Below are 24,378 nucleotides of genomic sequence, written 5' to 3' on the forward strand. Positions count from 1 at the left end.
ACCCCAAATGAGTCTATGATTTTCTAATCACAACACTGTGCTCTCTGCACCCTTAAGTCCAAGCAGGTGACTTTCTGCCCCTGGAGAACTGAAAACAAACGGACCAAGACTGGGGCTGCTTTATACTTTTTTGCCTTCAGATATTTACATTTTGTTTTTTTGTTTGGTTGGTTTTTATGGTACCAGAGAATGAATCCAGGGATGCTCTACAACTGAGTTACATCCCCAGCACTTTTTAGTTTTTCCCTAAATTCTTTTTTTTTTTTTGGAACCAGGGACTGAACTTGGGACCTTATGCTTTCAAGGCAGGCACCAGAACCACTGAGCAAAATCCCCAGTCCACTTTTTAGTTTTTAAGACACGATCTCAATAAGTTGGCCAGGCTGACTTTGAAGTGAACTTGTCATCCTCCTGCCTCAGCCTGCCAAGTAGCTGGGATCACAGGCATACACCACCACATGTGGCTTAAATGTGCACTTTAACACTACATCAACAAGACCAAATTTACTATGAGAGTTCTACAGTAGATTTGGTGTCTTATAAGCACAGTACCCACCTCCAATGAGGGATCCAGGTTTAGCTTAGGAAATTTAAAAAGTCATGAAAAGTTTGAAATTAGAAACTTCAGTGTAAGTGACAATAATAATTACCAAAATTCACTCCTCTTTAAGTTTTAGCTGGCTCTAGAAGGGCTGGGGGATAAAAGAAAAAGCCAAAAAGACCATTTGTTTTGTTTTGTTTTGTTTTGTTTTGTTTTGTTTTGTTTTGCCAGGAGAGGGTAGTGACTTTTTCCGCAGTCACCTGGTCAGCTCCAAGCTGGCTAATGGAAGCAGCCGGGGGCAATTCAGCACAATTCAGCAATTCTGCCTGCCTGATGTGTCCCAACTGTGGGTGTAAGCAGGGAATGGATTACTCAGGATCTAAAACTGAATGTGGTTCCCTGGGAGGAAGATGACCCAGTGCATGGGGAAGTTCCTCCTGCCTCCCAAAATACTGACCTTCTCTGTCAGGACACTGAGTCAGATGGGTCTCTCCCACACTCAAAAACACTTATAAGAAGCAGCTGAAGTCTGGGGAAGAAGCAAAACTAAGCAAGGAGGAAGGAGGCCAAAGTTGAGGATGTGAGCATGAAATAGACTCAGTTCTCATTGGCCATGAAATCTTGTAGGATTTAGTCAGCTCTGAAGTGTGTGTGTGTGTGTGTGCGTGTGTGTGGGTGTGGGTGTGTGCTCCTAAGGTGTACTTGATGATGTGGCTGATAAAAGGCAAAACTCAATAAATAATACTCCCTGATAATAATAAATATATAAATGTAGTAAAATATTATTAGAAAATAAGCATTATAAAGAAAAATAAAGAGGAGTGGTATTCCTTATCCCAGGCACTATAGTCACAGTTACAACAATAGCAAAGCAAGTATTTCAGGGACTTTGCTAAAAATTTACATGCATTTTCTCACATAAGCTCTCCACACTTATGTAGGAGAATAGCGGTCCCCAAAGATGGTCACATCGAAATATATCACCTTGCCAGGGATTTAGCTCAGTGGTTCCGCCACCTGCCTCACAAGCGAAAGGTCCTGAGTTCAGTCCCCGTTACCAAAAAAAAAAAAAAAAAGAATATATCACCTTACATGGCAAAAGAGACTTTGAAGATGTAATTAATGATCTTGAGATGAGGAGAACAGTACAGATTATAAAACTGGGCCCCATGTAATCACAAGGGACCTTACAAAAGGGAGGCAGAAAGGGTCAGAATTGGAAGAAATTGGAGAATACACAATGCTGACTTTGAAGATGGAAAAAAGACCAACAAGCCAAGGAAGAAGGCAGCTTCTGAATGATGAAAAAGGCAAGAAAACAGATCATCTCCTGGAGCCTCCAGAAGAAACCTCGCTTTGTCAACATCTTGAATTTAAGACTTCTGACCTCCAGAACTGTAAGAAAAACAATCTGGAGTTTTAAGCCACAACATTAGTGGTGTTTCTTAAAGCAGCCATGTGATGCTAATATAACCAGGGACAAACTTTTACCCCCATTTTTTTCAGATATGGACTCTAAGGCACAGTGTGGCTAACTAAGAAAGCTGTCCACAGCCTCACAGCCGGCCACAGTGAACCAGACTTCTGAAGCAGGTAGTGTGGCTCCTGCAGCTACCTTGTGCCACTGGGCAAGGCTAAGGTTGGGAGAGATGTGACTGTTTTGGGGTTATGGGAGGTCCCCACAGGGGTCCTCTCAGCTCTAGCTAAGTCTATCTTTTCTTAAAGTTCTCAAATTCTAACATTCCATATATGGGATATTTGATTTTGACCAGTTTTCTTGGCTATTGTGAATCAGCCTATCCATAGCTGTGTTCAAATTGGAATTCATCTAAAGAGGTCTAGGTCCAGCTATCTCTGCTCCAAGTTGGCCCAGACAAAAGTGTGTTGCCTGAAATGACCAGAGAGAGGCCAATCAAACGGACATCTCTGGTACACATCTAAGAAGTCCCTGAAGATGGTTCTAGGGCCTCTTTCAAGAATGATTAAGAGCAGATTTGGGGGCTCAGCCTCTAGCTCAGTAGTATGATGCATACCTAGCATGTGTAAGGCCCTGGATTTGCTGCCTGGCACCACAAAACAAAACAAGAAACGCATAGACATTCATTTGTCCAAAGTAAGGGGCTAATGAGTGAATTTTTATAATCTAGTTTGAAGAGTTGTCCTTAAAACCATCCACAAGCAGTATTTTTTGGTCCACTTTCTTCTGCTAAGGCAAAATACCTGAGGTTGGATAAATTATAATGAACAGAAATTGATTTCTTCCAGTGTAAAGTTCAGAACTCTAAGATTGAGGGATCCATATCTCCTGAGGGCCTCCTGGCTGTGTCATTCCCTGGCCAGGTGGAAGGACAAGAGGGCATGAGGGAAGGGCCAAACCCATTCTTTTATCAGGAATGCCTTCTGTGACAGTGGGTATTAGTCACCTCTTAAAGGTGCAACTCTTGGCATGTGTGCATTGGGGACTAAGTTTCTAATACGTGAACTTGAGGAGATATATTCAAACCACAACAACTACAAACAAGCAACTCTGATACAAAGCCTTGACCACAATGCTTGTATTCTCTGGGGTAAACAAGAAGAAAAAACTTATCTCCAAGGCATATATCCTAGAAAGCTAAGCAACCTGCCAATTTGCAGGTTACCTAAATCAGTCACTTCCCTGACTTTATCAGGGACATGGCTGCAGTCCCAAGACCTGGAAAAATAAAAAAATCAAGTGAGTAGGCACTGAGTCACAAGGTGTATAACTCTGGTCTTTAGCCTTCACCAGCTATTTTATCTCCAGCAAGTTAAAGTGGATAATCAGAGCCCTTCTGTCATCTAGTCATGAAGCACAATGCTTGGCTTGTCCACAGAAAATCTCAGAAGAAAAGTGTAGGCTTTGCCACTGTTCAGGCCCCTGCACTCACATTTCAGTCACTTGTGGGGAAGGGGATGACCTACCTGATGAGTATTAGAGTGCCTTGCATCACAGGCAGGGAAAGAAAACCATCTCATACCTCAGAATGCTGTTCTTCTACCCCTGGCTACAGTCACTGTGATTATTAAGCAATAGAGAGGCAGCATTTTGGCCACCTCATTCACTGCAGTGCCCGCAGCAGCTAACGCTGACTCTGGCAGCTAGTGTGCACATAAGAATTTGATAATAAGTGAAATGTGCAGTTCCTCCTCTATTCCAGGATTTTACTTCTTGTGGTTTCAGTTACCTCCATTCAGCCATAGTCTGAAAATATTAAATGGAAAATTCCAGAAATAAACAATTAATAAGTTTCAAATTGTGCCACCATTTTGAGTGCTCTGATAAGCTCTGAAACTGTCCTGTTCCCCCCATCTTGGGACATGAATCACCTCTTTGTCCAGCATACCTACACTGTAAACATTCCTTGCCCATTCCCCACTTAGTAGCTGTCTTGGTTGTAGATCTACAGTCGTGGCATCGCAGTGCTTGTGCTTAAGTAACCCTTCTTTTACTTAATAGTGGCCCCAAAGCACAGGAGTAATAATGCTGGGAATTTTAGTATAGTATATTGTTATAAGTATTCCATTGTATTATTAGTTATTATTGTTATGTCTTACAATGCCTAATTTATACAGAAAAGCTTATATGTATATATAGAAGAAAGCATGATATACATAGGGTTCAGTACTATCCACAATTTCAGGCATCCCTTGGTAGTCTTGGAATGTATCTCCCATAGATAAGGAGGAACTAAGTGAAAGGAAAAAACATTAACTAGTCACATGCACACAAAAACACACAGACCACATACAACATAGGCACTCTCCAGGGCACTGTTTATAGAGTTTACTGTGTAGGCAGGATGGTGCTGAGCCATTTAAATTATCCTTTGTACTCTGCTGATTATGAGGCTTAGAGAAAACACATACCCCAGGACACATGATTAGTAGATGGTGGAGCTGGGGATCAAACCCAGGTCATGCCACACTAAAGTGCCATCATCTCCATGCAAGACCACTGTTCAGCCACCCCTGCCTATTTTCTACCACCATAGCCTATCCTCAGACAGCTTCACATCATGGCAACTTGAGTGTACAGAGCTTCACAGGTGGCTGCATAATGGGAAATTATCTAGCTCTGGAAGAAGCAAAGAGATCCAGAGAGGGGGACAACTGACAGGTCCAACTGTGTTTGTCACCTGACCCTGAGATACAGTTCTACCTATTACATTGCTTCCTTCAACGTTTTCTGTCTGTAGTAAACAGATCCTGACATCTTTCTCTTTTCCTTAGGGTTCAGAACACATTCTGTGTCAGAGAGGACTGTATACCGAGAAAGCAGATAGCAGAGACCACCACCAAATCCTGCATAACATTGAAAAGTAGAAAGCAAAAGCTGCAGCTCCATTAATATAAGGTTAGATGTTTCATAGGCCTTACTACAACAACCTATAAAGTGGCAAGTATTAATCTTTCTGTGTAACAGATAAAGAAATCAAAATTCAGAGAGCTTAAACAAATTGCCAAGCTAGTCAAAGTAGTAGAACTGAAACTCAAACCCAAGGCTAGCATTTTGATGTGCTCATTCTTAACCACTAGATAATAAAGCCTCTAGTTTTGTCCACCACAGAGCCCACAGATTATGTCTGTGGTCACCTCAGCTCATAAGTCAGAACAGTTTAACCCAAAGGTGGCCAGGAACATTTTGAAGTCTCAGTGTTGTTTAATCAACTCCCCAGAAAGCTGCAGGAGCTGCCATGGATAGTAGGCCTTGGGATGGAGCATTTGTAAGCAAATGAGTCAGAAAAGGCTTCTGCCTCCACAGAACTTACAGCCTAACATGGAAGAGAGAGGTTACACATGTAATTGCTTGTTATTTATTGTCTTAAGTGATATAAAGGAAATACACAGATAACTCAGAATATGTAGCCTCAGGAGCCTGTCCTTGTGGGCAGCTGGGGAAATCTCCCTCACAAGTGACATTCAGCAGTCAAACAGGAGAAAGGGAAAGAGCTCTGGGAGAGGGAAGGGGAAGAACAGCATTAAATCCTCCATTCCACATGGGCCTTTGCTCCAGCTCCAATCTGGGAGTAGGACGCTTGCCATACACCAGACCCCTTATGCTGCAGGGTCAGGCAAAGGGTCTGAAAGTAGCTCCCATCCTGAAGTACCATCAAGAACCCATGAGCCTGACTTGAGCTCAGTCCTCATTACTAGGCCCAGGCACTGATGAACAAAGTCAAATCTATTCAGTGCCACTGTTGCAAGGAATCAGATGTCAGATTTTAAAAGGCTATGTGTCGCTTCATAGAGCACTGCACTTATTTATTTTTTACATGGTTTCTTTAAAAGGTAAGATTTTCTGTAAGGAAACAAAATACAGAACTTAGTCAGAACTCTAAAATAAACAAGCAAAGCAAAACACAAGCTGATGGCCTTTCCTTCCAAAGACTTAAATCTTAAACAACATTGTGGATTTTCAATTATGACTCAAAAAGCTCCACGGTGGCTGGGGATGTAGCTCAGTGGCACCGCACCTGCCTCACAAGGTCCAAAGTTCAGTCCCCAGTACCAAAAAAAAAAAAAGCGCTCTATGAGCAGCCCCTGGGGAGGCTTTGCTAAGGGCACAGTTAAAAAGCCTGTTTCTGGACAGGGATCTAGCTCAATGGTGCTGCTGCCTGCCTCGCAAGCGCAAAATCCCGAGTTCTAGCCCCATTACCAAAAAAAAAAAAAACCAGCCTGTTTCTGTGTACTGCTGTAGCTATTCCAGTGGGCCATCAGATGCAAAACTTTTCAGATATGGATCTACCACTCTGCTGCTTTCTTTGGTGATTGGCTAATTTCTCAGGCAATGAGTAAAACTACCTGTTGTTGTTTTATGTATTTTATTTATAATCCTGGCACAATCAGCATTTTCTTGTTTTAGCCAAATAAAAAATATATTGTGACAATCATAGCATCAACTTGCTCAACAGTGGTTTCATAAGGTTATGCTCTAAAGTTCACGAAACACTGAATCTACAGGCTGACTAGCAGGACAATTACGTTGTAACCTGAGACAAATTTCTTTTTCTTTTTGAGCCTAGCTGTCTCAGCCAGTAAAGTGAGGACACTGGTCTAGAACACAAACTCCCAGTTGCCTTTGATTACCCCAAAAGAGTATGTTAAAAATATAAGCTCTCCAACTCCCTAGCCCAAGCAGGAATCTGAGCTCCTTCTAGTACTGATATCCCATGACTTTCTGAAATAGGGCTGAACAGATGAAAACAGAACTACTTCCCCAAAAATAATTAATTTCTGACTTTCAGTTCCCTTAAAGAGCTAGCAAAAAGCAAGGGTAGCCCAACACTTGATGAGAAGATTGCTTAACCATGGGTGGCAGCATGCATATACTTCAAGCAGCCAAGGGCCACCACTATATGGAATGGAGGTGAAAGCCAGGACAGATGTGTCTTCATCCAATAGAGCCCTGAAGACTGTTGCCTAGAAGAATCAAACAACTATGGCTGGGCTTTAAGCAATTTCATCCTGCAGAACAATGTAGGACAGGCAAAAATGGGGAGGCAGGCAGAAAAGAGAGCTGTTGGCAGAGCTTAAATGGGTAGAGGAGCCACTTGGCACAGCCCTGTGTTCATACAACTCTCTAACAACCTCCAAGTGAGGCCACACACACTTCTGGAGGAAGCGTGTGGGGCTGAAAGATGCTCACACGTACCAACTCCCCACAAGGAATGCAAAAATTATATACTATAAATATGTACTAATTTAAAAATGTGAAAAAAGGAAGTCACCAATATCCAAAACTTTTCAAAGCAATAAAAATTTCCTTTTTCCAAAAAGGTATTTACAGGCTGAAATTCAAAGTCAACATTGTCATCAATGTAATTATTCAAGAGAATATACAAGAGCCCTAGAAAAGACTTGTTGTATTACAAAATATTAGTAATCAAGAAAATATTGCTTACTTTTAAGTCAATATGAGGTAGAAAATTTTTTAAAAAGAAGCTCACTATTCAGCTGTACATTTGTATTCTACAAGGAAAGTGGTCCCAATAAATGAAAAGTGTTTTAATATATCTTGTATACTTATAAATACTATGGATAGACTGCATTATGTATGTGCTAAAAGCATTAATTTCTTAAATCATGAATAGACCAAATTTCTATATTCCTGTTTTGAAATTTTCTTTTCTAATGTATGGGGAGCTCAAAAATGGAAGTTGCTCAAGCTTCTCCTCAGCTTCTATCTTATTTTTTGTGCCCAGTTCAGTGGTAACAAGAGCTTAAGGAAGGTGTAGTCAGAGAAAGTGAGAGAGAGATGAGCTGAAGGGATATAATACAGTTGGCCTAAAGAGGGCCTGACAGCCACTTGAAGACGGATGCCAAGAATGATTTTGTAAGGGCTGGAGATGTGGCTCAGTGGTAAGCATTGGCTTAGCATGCATGGATTAGATCCCTAGCACTGAAAAAATAGAAAATAAAAAGTAAAGATTCTGCAGTTTCCAGTCTAGGTCACTGGAAGGGTGACAGTGCTGTTAATAGGAAGTCAGGAGGGGAAGTGGCATACATGAGGTGATGATAAGTTCCAAGTCTGGTGTAAAGGACTTTGTGTATTCTTTCTGGCTTTCAGTGGGCCAAAGTAACACCACTGACAAAACTGCTCAGGTAGACAAGAAGGGCAATAGAGCCTCAGCCCCATGTTTTGCCCTGAACCATAGAATACCAACCTTCAGAAAAGCACCTATGCAATTCTTAGGAAAATCACAATTCTTTTAGATAACTGAGTCATTCATCACAGATCACCTTAAAAAGTTCCCTCTAAGGTCAACTCATAGCACTATGCATATACGGCACTGATACCACTCGTAGGAGATCTTCAGAACCAAAGAAGACAGGGACCTACTGCCATGGCCATAGTTGGACTTTCAACTCATGTTCCCCATTCTGAAGCCCAAGAATATCCACTTCCTCATCCACAACACCCCTGCCCCTTACAGAACATAGCCCACAGAACTAGAGAATGATAACAACTAAATGGAAACTTCGAGATCACTCAATCAATTGGCTGCTGTTACAGATGAAGAATCCAAGACCCAAAGTGGTGAAGCACAAATCCAGTCAAGGACTAGCCCAGGTCTGACACTAAAGTCCCCCATGCCTCTTCCTATCACCTGGGAACATATCAAGACTCATGGTCATTTTCTTCATATTCCAAGCCCCTGACCCTTCATTTGCAATAGTGTGGCACATGCAGAGGGCAGCAGGGCCTGCATGCCTTAGCTGCTGTATAGAGAGAAGCCTGGAGATGAACAGAGAAAAAGAAGAGGAGGTACAGTGTTTTAGCATGTCATTGCTCAGATTTCCCGCACTTTTCAAAGATGACTCATGAGTAGTTACGTTACTCAACAATTGTTAAGAAAAATAATATTAACACTAATTTTTCTTTATATTGGGTCTGAGATCAGTATACAGGATTATTCCTTTTTAAAAAAAAAAAAAGGAAAGGAAATCAAAATCAAATGCTTACAGTGGCATAAAATTTGTGTTTTGGGCAGAGGAAAAACTAGAAATTCTCACTGCAACTCATCACTCTATGACATATTTAGAAAAGAGAAGATTGATTACATGCCATAAAAAATCTTGAGCTAGAAATTCAATTTCAAAAAGAATATTAAGTATCATGGCCACATGAGCATTATTAAGTATAAGCATTATTATAGTTAGAATTTATAAGAGAAAAAATAGGTAAACCAGACTACCTTAAGAAAATACATAAAGACAACAACACTAAGCTCACACTGATGCAAATGGTTTTAAAGTTTGCTTTGAATAGTGCTCGCTTTGGTAGCACATATAAAGTTTTAAAGTTTGCTTTGAATAATAATTTTGGAGAAACTGAGAAAAAGGCTCTTCTGCCCATATAAAACTTTTAATGGTGAAGAGATAGTTATCCAATTACCTTAATTTAAACCTTCATTTCCCTAGGAAAATTTCTAGAAAGAGAAAATATTAAACAATAGGTTACGTCTAGAGAGATGACTGAATGAAGATTTGGTTTTCTGATATCTGTTTAATGATTTCAAGTAGGCTGTCTAGAAATTCCTTACGCTGCTTGAAAACTGCAACTTTTTGAATTAAAAAATGAGGAAAAGAATATATATGTGTGTGCGTATGTATGTATATATTTTTTAAGCCAAAACTATAAGAACTTTCATTCAGTCCCAGTGAGAGTAGTTATCAGTACAAGTACACACAGAAAGCAATTGAGCAACTTAATAATATCTATCAAAAACACAAATTCATGTACCCTCTGGCCCAAAAATTCTATTTCTGAGAATGCATTTTATAAATAGACTTGTATACATAAAGGGTTTTTTGCAGCAGCAGTATTTATTAGCAGAAAACTAGAAATGGCACAAATGTTTATTAATATGACACTGGTTAAATAAATCCTAATACAACTATATAATGGAATATGATATATTATATCTGTAGAATATGTGCTCTATGTATTGTATGGAAAGATCTCGAAGATATTAAATTAAAAATTCAGAAAACAGAAGGGTGTGCATTATATGCCATCTTTTGAATTAAAAAAGAGGTAGAGGAAAATTAAGAATCCATGTTTGTATTTGTTTCTAATGAGATTTTCAGAAATAAAAAGATTAAAAACGAAGAGGTTTCAGAAGTATGTTTTAAAAATGAGAACTAGGGAATGAGACAGAGGTATTTTACTGTGCATCTTTTTATTCTCTTTGCTTCTAGGACTATGTGACTATATTATCTATTAAAAAATTAAATAATTTTCAAACAGCTACTTAAGGCTAAAAACATTTCAATAAATAAGATACTTCCTTGTTTTTCATTTTTTTGTTGAGGCACTAGGGATTGAACCCAGGGTTTTCACACTAAAGTACATTCCCAGCCTCTTGTAATTTTTTTGTGCTGTTTTTTTTCTGTTTTGCTTTTTGTGTGTTTTGTTTTGTTTTGTTTTGTTCTGTGACAGGGTCTCACTAAATTGCTAAATTGCCCTGGCTGGGTTGGAATTTGGAATCCTACTACCATAGCCTTTCATAGTGCTGGGATTATAGGCTTTCATCACCATCCATGGGTGCTGCTTCCTCGTGAAACAAACAAACAAAAAAAAGAAGATATTTTAGCATCTTCTTAAAGGAATTTGACCTTTGAGCCTTTAAGCAAAATATGAAACTAGATGAATCATCCTTGCTTCTTTAAAAGTATTTTTCTATGCCTTGCATAAATGTAACACATTTAGTACTTTAGTCTAAAACTAATCCCATTTCAACATTTTCAAGTTAAATCTGAACTTGCTTACAGACATAAAAACCAGCTAAATTCCAGCAAGCAGTCACTTTTAAGAGCTCTCCTATCTCACTACAGAAAATATCCATACCTTTGTCAGAATGGTTCTTCCTCCCATGAGGAATTCGGTGAAGGCACAGAATATACCCATCTTTTGTCTCCACCAGGTGTTCCTCAGCCAGGAATCCCCAGTGTCGGATAATTTCTGTCTACAGAGAGAAAGGACAGAACCTGATGCCATCTTCCACATTAACAAGCAAAGGAGAAAATAAATGTCAATCATCTTTTTCAAGCTTTATTTAAGAAATCAATTGCTATTGTCATTTGAGTCTGTTCTATCTAGTAGCCAACATTCTATCACAAGAATAAATCCTCCATACCCACAGGTATTTGGCTAAACCTTGATGTCATAACTCTAGCATGTTCTATACCAAATATTTCTAATTTTATCACAGTGTATGGCCTTGTTGTTTCCATCCTGCCTACTAGGCACAAACAAATACCTACTTCTTTCTTTTCTACATTTAGAGTGTTATGACAGCTAGCATTTTCCTTGTTTAAGACATCCCATCCTAAGAAAGCATAAAAATACAATCTATTTTTCATCAGTGAACTAAAAACTACACTAGAATGTCAAGATGCACTTGAAGAAAAGCTATAAAAATATGGAATTATGATCAAATTCTCTTAAGAAATCTATGGGATAATTATTAATTGGAAATTCTATGGGCTATAGATGAATCAATTATCCAGAAGATTTAATGTAAATAAATGTTTATTATCTCCACCATAAATACCTGAAAATATTTAATTTTGTAATGCGTATAGGAAAACATTGGTTAGAAGAGGGAGAAATAAAAGATTTGAGATAAGAACTTAAATTTAACCTGAAGACCATGCTATCAGGCTATATTCTCCTGACTCACTATGAAGTTTTCTCAGGGTCTATAGTTAACTGATTCATCAATTAGGTCACTGGATCTTCTATTTTAAAGTTGATATTGCCTTAAATAATCTGTATGTTTTCAATATTTTAGGCCTAAGTGAAGTACTTCCAGGTCTGATTGTTTATTTAAGACAAATAACTTTGAAATGTTTTAATAAATCAAGGAGTTATTTTTGTTTATTTTTTCTAACAATTTTTTTCAGATACGTTGACTTTTGCATCCATGTATGTTCGCTAGATATTCTTAATTCCAATCTTTGTTTGGTGTATTCTAAAGCTGTCACTCAGGAGTGAAATCTAGCAAACAGAATCTAAGATTCAGAGAAAAAAATGAAAAGCACAATGAGCTGTAAAGTGAATAGTTATCACTTCATAAAGCCCATGTAACTGGATATAAGGAAATAACATTTGTCATAGCCACATAAAAGTATATGACATTGAGAAACTTACCACATTCATGTTTGCTTCAGGATCCACAGCTCTCACCTTCCCCCTGGACCCCACAGAACACAGGATTCCAAGGATCAAACAGACCAGCAATGTCAAGGGCTTCATTTTCATTCTATAGAAAATAGTTCATCGTTATTTTACTACGCCAAAATGCACTGGCAAATTCAAGCTCTCATAAAAAGTTCTGGACCAGGTTGAGGGCAAGTAAAAGTCAGATGAAAGACAAGTACAAATGACTCCAGCCATATGTTGAAGGAGAAAATGTGGAACACTTTTTTGCAAAGAAATCTCATTCCTGCCACCCCCAGTTAACACAGGACCTTTGGAGCCCACACCACACCCACTAGCCTCCCACCAGAAGGTAAAAGGAAATATTTTTAGAGAAATAACAGGAGACAGGACCTGATTCCGATCAAAAAAAGGAAGAACCACAAAACTCCACAGCCTGTGAATTTCTCAACTTTTCCTCCCACTTGTAATTAAACTTTTTTTAAGTTCAGACAATATTAGTTCTTGCCTCCTACTACCTTCTCACTTCTGTTCTTGCCCTAAATTATGTCAGGATTCAAATTTGTCACTCAAGGGTGAAAAAATGTGAAATGAAAGAGAGCCTCCAAGAGAAATAGAAGAAGAAGAAGCCAACACCTCTCTCTCCCCTGAACCTCTCCAATAAGAAGCAAAGATCATCCTAGTTTCTGTCAGGGCAGATAAATCACAGCATAGCAAAGACCTGGGAGATGTTAAAGATGAGGTGAGGTGTGCCCTGGGGAGCCAGCAGAAGCAAGGCCAGGCTGGAGGGGCCGCCTCCCATCCCGCCTACTTCCAGAAGGCTGCTAATGCAGTCGGGTGCGTTGGCTCTAACCCACACCTCCAGACAACTGCTGCGAGCTTCAGTGATACCCACACTGCTTCAGTTATGATAATACACAATAAACTTTCGAGAGAGGGGCTCTGCCCCTGAGGAAAAAAAAAAAAAAAAAAAAAAAAGAAGATGAGGTGAGGTGACTCTCCCAAGGTCATGCAGATAGAGGAACTGCTGAGACAGGACCCAGTTCTCCTACATTTAAAAAAAATATATGCCCATACAATGACTACACAAATGTTAACAAGAGCTTATATGTAGAAGCAAGAAACTAGACAAATTGGAATACGACAAATGGGCAAAAAGATAAATGAATCCTATGTGTGTGTGTTACTCAGCAATAACGAGGAATGAATGCACAGTAACTTCAATGAATCTCAAAATAATTGTACTGAATTGAGAAAGAGAGAGATAGAGATAGAGAGAGAGAGGAAATATTATTTGGCCCACTAATATAAAACTTTGGGAAATTCAATCTGATCTATATTGAGAGGAAGTTCATCAGTGCCTGGGAGGAGAGGAGACAGGAGGGAAGAATGACCAGGGGACATATATATATAAGGAATCTTTGAGGATAATATTTAGGTTCATAATATTGAATTGATTTCACAGGTACATACGTATATCAAAAAGTGAAAAAATTCTACAATTTAAATATGCCCTACTATTGTATGTCAATCGTAGCTCAATACTATATTGCTGCCTTAAAAAATGTACACCATGCACTGTACAAGTTTTCAAGAAGTTATTGAGATGAATTGACTCCCTTCTGTTAAAAAATTCCTCCTGGAGTTATTTTTCTAAGCAGTAGTGAATTCTGAAATTTCAGATAGGAGGCAAGATCATCTTGAGTTTGTATTGGCAAAGCAAGCCCACTGTTTTTAATTAGAAGTGTGCACTTAGGTAGTTGGGAATGGCTGTACAACCCTGGGCTACCTTTTATCCTATGATCTCCCTTAGGGTAAGAGAATAGCAGTAGACTGAAAAGAGAAACTTTAAAGGTTAATACCACAATTTAATATAAAATTTCTAGGGCTGGGAATGTAGCTCAGTGGCGCCACGCCTGCATGGCAAGAGCAAGGTCCTCAGTTTGATCCCTGGTTCTGCAAAATAAATTAATTAATTAAATTTCTACACAACACCTATCCTAAGAGAGCTTGGACCAGCTGCCAAAGGTTGCTCAGGAAGGATAACAGCTGAAGCCACTCAAATGGAAATGTCATCCAGTTGATTTTGCCTTCCAGTATAACACTTACTTTCTCAACACACTAGACAAGCAATTTTCATGTAGGAAGAGACTGAGTTCAAAAGAGAAAAAAAAAAATTCTGGACGGGGCTCAACGTGCTAGTCTGGGGTCTTAGAACCTTTATCTTAGTTCTTTTGATTTTGTAACAATCCAATTAACTGCTTGTCTGCCTACATTTCGCCCAGTCACTCAACTTTGTCTATCAAGGAAAGAAGCACATGTCAGCTGCACAACACGGATTTTGAAAAATGGGATGAGGCGATCCAACAGTTCAGTGGCCCAAGAAAAGAAGGCTTGGACACAGCTTGTCATTTACTTTTCTGGTAATAGCAACAACAAAATAATTACTATGTTCTGCAATGCGCCAAACTGGGAGGGCACTTTGGATACGAAGTCAACCCCAGCAACGTATTAATTAAGTTCACTTTTCAGGAAACTAGGTCAGAGGTTAAGCACCGGAAGCAAAGTGTGAGCTAGTTAAACAGCAGTCGCTGGCATTTTAACCAGGACCACTGCCCTGGTCTGACCACGCCGTTGGCTAAGGAATGAAGCGTGGGGTGGGCTGCCTGGAAGAGCTAACGGAGAGGACAGATTGCTGGGAATCGGCGTCCTGGCCGTCCCCGCTGTCCACCTGCTCTGAGCAGTTTAAGAAATCCGAGGGCGCCAGGAAAGGGTGGGCCACTTCAGAGTGTTGGGAAGATGCCTCGACCACCGACCGAGGACAGGCACTCGCAGGTACCCCAGACTGGCGCACCGGGGAGCCAAGCGAGGGGCCCGGAGCGCGGGGACAGCTGCCCTCCCTGGGCGCGTAGATAGCAGGGCTCCTGCCCTGACCCCACTCGCACCTGCTCCCGGCTTTGCACTCACCTGGAGTCACCCTCCGGAGCCACGGTCCAGTGTCGCAGGGCCTGATAGCGGGAGCTGGATTGCTGCTGCCGGAGGGGACCAGGAGGGCAGTAGACCCCACTTAGGGAGGGCGGGCACCACCCACACCCACACCCACACCCATACCCACACCCACTGGGCTCAGGCTACTCGCGCAGCCAACCAGAGGAGCCCGCCCCGGGAAGTGCCCCAAAGCTCCGCCCCCGCGCAGCCCTGCCTTCGGAGCCAGTCTGGGAGCAGCGCCCTGAGGAGCATGCGCCGTGGGCCCGACCAGCTGAGCTCTGACCTGGCCTCCCACAGCTGAGCTCTGACTGAGGTGAGAACCCAGTAAGAGATTTTTAACAGAATGCAACATAATCTGGTTTGCTGAGGTCAGCTGGTTTGACCTCTGGTTGCTGAGGTCAGCTATGGAAACAGGGACACTAGAAGCTTACTGCAGTACTCCTCACAAGAATTAATGATAGCTGGGACAAGGGTCCTGACAGCAGTGAATGTGGAGAAAAGTAGTCAATCATAAGTGTGCTCATAAAGTTGAGCCGACAGGATTTGCTAATGGATTAGACAGAGGTATGAGAGAGAAAGCAGTGTGGAGGGTGGCGCTGGCATGCTTAATAAAGTAGAGGTACCATCTGTCAAAATGGAGAAAAGCACCAGGAAGAATTTGAGAGTTGTTCTAGATGTGTTGATTTGGAGATACCTTTTAAGGCCACAGCAGGGGAAGAAACCATTTGAAGCATTCCAAGCAGTGGAAATCGTTGCACAGGTAACGGAGTTGCTGGGAAGAAAAAACAGCATTTGGCCAGGCACGCCACAGATTGTTAGAACAGTGGAATGCCTGAACATTAACAAGAGAAGATGATCGTCAGCAGAGACCAGCAGTTGAGTTGCAGCCTCTGCCAGAGACACCCAAGGCCAGAAAAGGGAGCTACAGATTACAAGGCTTTCCCTTCCCCCACCTTTCAGTCACTACCAGTTCCTACTGTAGGTCAAAAACATGCTAGAAGCTGACCACAGGAATTTAGGACCTGCAGCCTGCAAGAGTTAGACCCTGTCCACCCGGTGACATAAAGTGGAACAGGGGAAGAACAGGGTATGGATCTGAGGCCAAAAGGCAGGATCAGTAAAGCGTCCACATGGAGGTGGTAAGCAGGCACCAGGATTTCTGGGTCTAGTATTCCAGATCTAGTTCCAGGCTAGAGATACAATTTGGAAATAATCAGCTTAGAGACCTAATTTAAAGCCTTGAGTCTAGATAAGATCTGTAAAGTCAGTCTGAACAGTGAAGAATGTACTTAGATATTCAACAGATAAAATAGCTTGAGATGCAATTGAAGAACTAAAAGTGCTGTACCAGACACAAAGTTAAAAAAAATTCAAGAAAGGCAATGATCAGCCCAGGTAAAGTGCTAATGGTAATTTGAGTGAGCAATGAGAAACAAACATCAAATTTAGCAATATTTCTGCATGTCAGACATTGTGCTGACTTTATGTGGGGTGGGTCATAAGTCCTCAAAGCCCCATACCTCCAGTTTACAGATGAAGAAACTGAAGCTTACAAAGGTTAAATATATTTCCCATAGTTACAGAAGTAGAAAATGATGTAGCTCAAATTCAGTCCAGGCAAACTAAATCCAGGTTATTTTACAATGAATGAACAAATGAAAATACAACCAAAAATTTCTTTATCCAGATAAGAGAGAATCCTCCCTCACAATCTTCCTGCTCTGGGCCATTGTGACCCATACTTTATATAAAGAGAAAGTTTTACAGAGTACAAGGCTGGCTGGTGATATGTAGGCAGATGGGATTTTTTGCTTTTGTAGTGCTGAAGATTGAATTCTGAGCCTCATGCTAGGTAGGGGCTACCACTAAGCTAAACCGCAAACCTAGGATGGGCATTTGGTATCACAAGCAAGACTGGTGGATTTAAGACTGAAATGATAATACTATTAACAGTTTAGCTTCTACCCAGATTTATTCTCCTGCTTTAAATAACTAGGGGGGAAATGTGTGCAATAATAGTTTCAAACACTGGACAGCATACTGGCCAAGAAAGCAATCCTGAGGAAAGCAAGCAAGTGAAATGAGCCCTCAATGCCCAAAAAACCACCTAGAAAGAATTTCCAGCCTGCAGTTCAGGGAGGGGAAATCTAAGCAAAATCCAATAGTTTCTCTGAATGTAGGAGACAGACCAGAATTCAGGAAGGCTAAAGAAGTAAAATATTAGAACAGAGAGAGCTAAATACAGAGAAAGGCAGATCTCCAGAGAACTCCTAAGGGTCCCCCTCAAGGCTTGGACTAAGTATTAGTCAGATCCTGTAAGTTAAGAAGTTACACTACATCAGGGAAATAACCACCTGAAAAGTGCATTTTCCTTAGGGCCAGAATGGGAAAACTTGATAATATATAAGGCACTAGGTAGAAGATTCATTAGAGCATTGTTTCAGTATTGGTACAAAATTAGGCCTAGGTTAAGGCTATTTAAATGCAAGAGTACTAAGCTAGACCCCTGTTATGGTTTGAGTCTAGATGTCCCCCCAAAGCCTCATGCAGCTTTTTCAAAGGTGGCTGAATCTAGAGTGTGTGATGCTGGGATTAAGGGTGTGTGATTAGTAAACCAGTACACTGATTGCTTTGGCACTGTTCTAATCCCAGTAGTCTGGATAAGATAAAAGAGGCAGAAAGATGATGTTAAGGTTCCCTTATTGCTTTTGCTGTCTTCTGCCACCATGAACTGTTGCCCCTCTGACATGTGCCAACCTACCTTAGAGCTAGCCAAGTATGGACTGAAACCTCTATGAACTGTAAGCCAAATAAGCATTTCCTCCCTTCAGGTGTCAGGTATTTTGTGACTTTGTGACTACAAAAAAATACTGCATAATAGCCACTACAATGACTATAATAAAAAAAAAACAGACAATAGCAAGTGCTGATGAGGATGTGGGGAAATTTGAATCCTCACACACAACTAGTAGAAATGTAATATTTGTGGCTATTGTGAAAAAATAATCTTTTAGTCCCTTGAAAAGCTAAATACACAGTTGTTATGTAACCAGAATTTCCATTCCTAGGTATATACCCCATATAAATGAAAAACATAAATTTACATAAAAACTTGTAAACATATGTTCACAGGAGCATTAGTCATAATAACCAAAAAATAAAAGCAATCTAATGTACATCAACTGAAGAATAGATGAATGAACTGTGATATGTCTATACAATGAAATATTTTTCTCTAAAAAGAAAGTCTAATACAAACTACAACATGAAAGAAGCTTGAAAATATTATGCTAAGTAAAATTAGCCAAACACAAGACTACTCTATTATATGAACACCTAAGGCTATACTTGATAGGAGATTCTGGACACTCAGAAGACCAGAATGTTGATAGGAATTCTGCCAGTACAGACCAGGCTCAGGAGGTTTCTGCTCGGAAGAAGGACTGCACTGTTGGACTCCAGACCATGTGTGTTATGGCTTGGCAGAAAGTTTGTCTGCATTTTGCTCATATCCAGAGACTGCCTGAGACTGAAATTAAAGACGACAGACTAACCTGGCAGAAGAAATTTCAAGGCAGTGTAATATTGAGACTTAAACTTTTCAGCAATGCTGAAACTGTTAGGACTTTAGCAACACTTACAGAGAGACTAAATGTCTTTTCCATAAAAGGATATGCATGAGTCTTTGGGATCCAGGGGCAGAATGTTATGGCTTGAGTTTAGATGTCACCCCAAAGCCTCATGTGGGCTTAGGTGGCACTTTTTCAGAGGTGGCTAGATCTAGAGTGTGTGAAGCTAAAATTAATTCATGATACAATGCTAAGATCAAGGGCACTAAGTAAGATTAATGGTGTGAGTGCTACCTGTCCTAAGTAGCAGATATAATATATAAGGGATAAAAAGAGCTGTGATCATCCCTTGCTTGCTTTGTTACCTTTTGCCCACCATGAACTGTTTCTCCTCTGTGATACTTGCCTGCCGTACCACCCTGTCTTAGAGCCAGCTGATTATAGACTAAAAGCTCTACAAACTGTGCACTAAATAAACCTTTCCTCCTTTAACCTTGGGTGTCAGGTATAAGAGAAAAATAACTAAGACAGAAGGAATTTAAATGTCTTGCTTTCCTTTGTAAACCCCGATAAAAGGTTTATTGACATAGAGTTAAATTACAAAGTTAAATGAGAGATGGAGGGGAGGGGGGAGTGGGAGGAAAGAGCTGTCAGAAGGAGAATGGATGGAGTTCAGGAAGCCAGAACACTCCAGATTTTGACCTATTAAGGCTGCTTCTTCCTTGTCCTAATCTGGGCTTTCCAGTTAGTTCTATCACAACAGGTGAATGGTGTCTGGCAGTTGCACATCTCAGCACCAAAACAATATCTAGAAAGTATTCATTTCCAGCATGTAATTGGCTTTGATCCCATCAGCAACATCTACGGTTGCCTACTAAAAACCTAGCTCTAAGATGGTGAGTTAAAGTCTTCAGTTCCTTTCCACACAGACATGAGTACATGGCCATAATATCTAATTTCCAAGGCATGCCCAGAGGCCCTCGATATGTTTCATCTGGCAACATAGCCAGTTATCAGAGTATTTAGCATTATTCCTTAATTCTCCCATCTATAAATTGAGTTATTACTAGTATAATTGTCCCTCAAATTCTTCAAGAGGGACAGTAACCCTCTCGTTTCTGGAGCCCCCAAGGATACCAAAATCTGCAGATGCTCAAATCTTTCATATAGAACAGCATAGTGTTTCCATAACCTATAAACATCCTCCTAGATGTACATAACCTATGCACATCATCTCTAAATTACTTAAAATACCTAACACAATGTAAATGCATATGTAAAATAGTTGTTATACCATATTGTTTAAACAATAATGACAAGGAAAAATGTTTGTACATGTTCAACACTGGCATCATTTCTTTTCCAAGTGTTTTCAATCCAGAACTGGTTGAAGCTGTGATGTGGAACCTATAGATAGGGAAGGCCAATGTACCTCATAGGGTTATTAAGGAGATTACATAAATACCCATATAAAGAGTTAAGATGATGCTTGACACACAGTAAGCACTCAGTAAATTTTTTTTTGGTTTATTGTTTATTTTTATTAGTACATGTTGGTAGTCCATAAAGTTTACATACCCGGGGAGCAATTGGTACAGGTACATAACACATCTTACACTTCCTTTTCATCATCCCCTTTCCCTCTCCTCCCACCCCCCACCCTCTCCACCTTTTGATCTTTTCCCTGTTTAGAAAGATTTATCCCTCTTCTTCCTATCATCTATCTTTATTTTTCTCTTTATTTATACTTTGGGTTTCTCATACCAAAAAAATCCATGTGATATTTAAACTTACGTGTCTGATTTATTTCGCTGAACATCATGGTCTCAAGATGCTTTAATTTTTTTTACAAATGACTCAAGTTTATCATTCCTTATGGTAGGGTAGTACTCAATTGTGTTTAAAAACCACATTTAATTTACCTATTCTTCTGTTGATGGACATATGGGCTGCTTCCAATGTTTAGCTATTATGAATTGTGTTGCTATATACATGGGTCTGCATGGATCACTGTAATGTCTTTAACTCTTTTGCAAAGACACCTAGAAGGGGAATAGCTGGATCAAGTAGAATTTCTAGTTTCAGTTTTGTGAGGAATCTTCATACTAGTTTTCAGCCCACTTGTCTCTGCCAGATATAGCCCACAGGTCAGGGGTTCATGTAGGCTGTTAGATTTAATGTCCTTTGTCATAGAATCTGGTGGTTCCCTTCTCTCTCTGGTGTTGTGCTGTCCAGGATCAGATTGGTTGGTTGTTCCTTGCCTCCTGATTCCTTGTGAGATGCTCCCGCAGGGAGGGGTGCTGCTTGACCAATACAGGTCTGCTTGCTCCCCTGCTGGTGAGAGCCACTCCTCTGGAGCAGGTGTGCTTGCTCATGTAGGGTCAGACACTGCTCCTCTGGCACAGGTCTGCTCTCAGGTGGTGGTGGGGGGGGGTGCTCTTCTGGCACATGTCTCCTTGCTCACCTAAAGGTGAGTGCTGCTCCTCTAAGGTGGGTCTGCTACATAGTAAATACTTTAAATTTAAAATTCACATTGTTTTTTGATCACACCATATATAGGGGAAAGGGTATTAAGACAGTTAAATTTGCAAATGACAAGTGACGTTCACCATAAATTGCGTCTTCTAACATTTTACCATTATTAATGGTTGAAACTACAGAAGGTATTTGGGATTCCTCTTTATATCCACATTTAGTTATCTTACAAAACACTCAGTTGTTTGTCCTTCTCCATAGATGTATTTGTGTGAGAAGTGCCTATGCTCCTTTGTGTGCACATGCAAACAGGAGTCAAGATATCACTTCTCTTATCCCTGGGAAGAGTTTTTTTTCTCACTGTCTCAGCTTCCTAACCTTCCACGAATTCCTTACATCATAACATCTGATGAGGCCCTTTTCGGTGTCCTTGCTTTAACCCCCCACCCTTTCCTTCCAGTCCTACTTAGTATTCTGTGTTCTGAATTTCACATCTCATTTCTTTCAGCCTGTGTACTCTGACCTTGTCCACCCAGGTAGCTCATCTACCATGTATGAGAATCCCTCAACTCATAAGTCCAGCCATGATATTCTTTCCAAAGGAACAGAACCTGCTTCCTACTACACTGTGAGTGTTCACCTGCACATTGCAAGCACTTCAAGCTCAACATGTCCAAGGACCAACAAGCTTAACATGTTGGTCCAACATGTTCAAGGCCTGTATCTTCATGTTTTTACAGCCCTGCTTCTGGCTCATGGCAGTAGCATTCCCAGTAATTTTGATCACACCTCGTAAAGACAGTCTTGAGAGAGGAGTTACAGAACTCCTTCAGAAAGTGACAAGAATGATGGGATAAGTGTGTTCAAAGTGAGAATATTTTGAGGGAGAATAATGGTAATGTGTCTTTTACTGTAATAAATTTTTAAAATTTAAACATTCACTGTATTTTCAGTCACCCCTTGCACATGAACTTTTTCATTGTTTTGCTTTTGAAGTGCTAAGACTCAAACTCAAGCCTCCCACATACTAGGCAAGTGCTCTACCACTGAGCTACATCCCCAGAGCCAAACATTTTATGTAAAAATGTTTAAATAACTTGAATTTTGTGGTAAAATAGTATTCTATCATAATTTGCTTGTTTCTATTGTTGGCCATTCAAGTAATTTTTATTCATTATAACCAGTTGTGTGGTTCAATATTAGAGTAGTAAAAAAATCATGATTTTATCATCATGAAATTCTTTTATCTTTAAAAAAATACAGTGATAAGTCATGGCAGTGTACCTCAGCAGTAGGGCGCTTGCCCAGTGAAGCACTCAGTAAATGTTAATCTTTGGTTCTCATTACAGTGTGATAACCTCACTTTAAGAAATGCTCCATTATTTTCAAAGAAGGCAGTTTCTCAAGAAGCTAAACACAGTCACCATATGACCCAGCAATTCCACCTCTAGATGTACATCTAAAAGAAGTGGAAACATGAGTGGACAAAAACTTGTTCATGCACATTCACAGAGGCACTGTTTACTGTAGTTAAAAGATGGAAATGTCTAACAACTAATGAATATATAAATAAAATGTGATTTATTAACATAGTAGATATGGCAATAAAAATGAAGTATCAACATATGCTACAATATGGACAAACCTTGAAAATATGCTAAATGTAAGAAACCATTTACAAAAGGCCACAAATTGTTTGATTCATTTTTTCTTTTTTCTCTCTTTTTTTTCCTTCAGTACTGGTATCAAACCCACTGAGTTGCATCCGCAATTCTTGCTATTTTTCTTTAGAAAGAACTCAAAACCAATAGAAGACTATGTTATTGGTTTGAACTGAGCCTACTGGATATTCCATTTTGTGGGAAACTATGAAAGATCTTTTAGTAGATTGCTACTAAATTACTGAAGATATTAATTTCAATATATTGGTACTTTTGTTGGTTCAAGGAAAACAATTTGATCTCTGTGGTTCTTTTATTTATCATAGTGAAAACAATCCTGTTTGCTAATTCTGCCAAATATCATACAAAGGCAATTACTATACACAGAAAGTTATGGTGAGCTGTAAGTTGCTTGAGAAGCATATATTTAGTTCAAAGAAGTACTAACAATGGAATCAGTAAACATACTCTTTTGTGCAAAACACTTTTGAATAACATTTAAGTTGCTGTAAATGCATAACTCATATGCTACAGAGAGGATAGTTTTCTTTTTGAGGCCTTTGAACTTCAATTACTACTATATTTTTCTTTTTTTTTCTTTTTTTTCAGGCTTCTTGTAATTTATTTGAGTTATTTTCAAGCGACAGTTACAAAAGCTTTTAATTTTTATAATACTCTTGATAAGAAAATAAAATTTAAATAAAAATACGTTCTCAACAATACAACATGGTTACACAAATTCACTGTATTAAGTTTGATAACTTACATTTTCAAACTGGACACTTGTAAAAACCAATATTTACTAGCAACATATTAATTTCCAAGTTAAAAATGGAAGCAGATGATATCAATCAAGATTGGTAATTTAACTCTAGAATGAGTCTGGTATTTTTCAAACACCATAAGAACACCTAAAAGGCTATGCATGATTCTGTCTTTACAGGAGGTACCATTAGAGCAAATTAAAGGTGCTGTTTTTCAAAACCTGGCATGAAAGAGCTTTTCTAGTAAGGAATGAAAGCGGGCTTCAGAAGATGAAACAAAAGCCACATTGTTTGTCAATTTTTTTTTGGTAAAATATAAAAAAGCTTAGTTTTGACACGTAACCATTACCTGTGATATTAAAAATATACTTTTTGGCAAATAAAATAGTTTGACTTGATAAAGTTATATTGCTGGGAGTAAAAACATTTGCTACTGCCCATTATCTTATCAAATGAATATTAAAAATCAAAGCTAAACAAAAACAAAACAGGCAACAAATCGTCATAGTCTCAACTAATGTAAATGGTTAAACCAAGAATCAGGACTGGTATTTTTAGAGTTCTCCCATATCCTTTTCTGTTCTCCCTGGGGTTTCCAAGTTTTGGGGGGAGAAGTAAGCTGCCATGTACTTTTAAAAAAGCTTTTGGGAAAGGGAGAGAAAGCAGATCAGGTACGGTAAAGCTCAAAGCACTC

The 24,378-nt window shown here is 39.6% G+C and overlaps 3 protein-coding genes across 6 annotated transcripts in view; 2 read left to right on the forward strand and 1 right to left on the reverse strand.

Moving 5' to 3' along the window:
* Lipa (lipase A, lysosomal acid type) overlaps window positions 1-15,352 on the reverse strand; it is a 33,564-nt gene extending 18,212 nt beyond the window's left edge. The window contains exons 1-3 of the mRNA XM_004838476.4: window positions 15,195-15,352; window positions 12,219-12,330; window positions 10,914-11,031 (exon numbers count right to left, since the gene is read on the reverse strand). Coding sequence (XP_004838533.1) covers window positions 10,914-11,031; window positions 12,219-12,329 — 229 coding nt within the window. The 5' untranslated portion in view covers window position 12,330; window positions 15,195-15,352. The remainder of the gene's footprint in view (window positions 1-10,913; window positions 11,032-12,218; window positions 12,331-15,194) is intronic.
* A 47-nt stretch (window positions 15,353-15,399) lies between these two features.
* Window positions 15,400-24,378, forward strand: part of Ifit2 (interferon induced protein with tetratricopeptide repeats 2) — a 47,450-nt gene continuing 38,471 nt past the window's right edge. For 2 of the 4 annotated variants that reach the window (XM_087184883.1, XM_087184881.1), the window contains exon 1: window positions 15,403-15,528. The gene's annotated coding sequence lies outside the window, so the exon portion shown is untranslated. Of the gene's footprint in view, window positions 15,529-24,378 lie in introns of all 4 variants that reach the window. The other 2 variants (XM_087184882.1, XM_004838965.4) reach the window with 2 other exon arrangements.
* The window catches only part of Ifit3 (interferon induced protein with tetratricopeptide repeats 3), a 72,701-nt gene continuing 63,763 nt past the window's right edge, over window positions 15,441-24,378 (forward strand). The window contains exon 1 of the mRNA XM_087184880.1: window positions 15,441-15,528. The gene's annotated coding sequence lies outside the window, so the exon portion shown is untranslated. The remainder of the gene's footprint in view (window positions 15,529-24,378) is intronic.

The sequence above is a fragment of the Heterocephalus glaber genome, unplaced genomic scaffold (genome assembly GCF_053883595.1).
Source record: "Heterocephalus glaber isolate CG9 unplaced genomic scaffold, H.glaber_assembly_v1.0 deba00001497, whole genome shotgun sequence".
Classification (NCBI taxonomy): Eukaryota; Metazoa; Chordata; class Mammalia; order Rodentia; family Bathyergidae; genus Heterocephalus; species Heterocephalus glaber.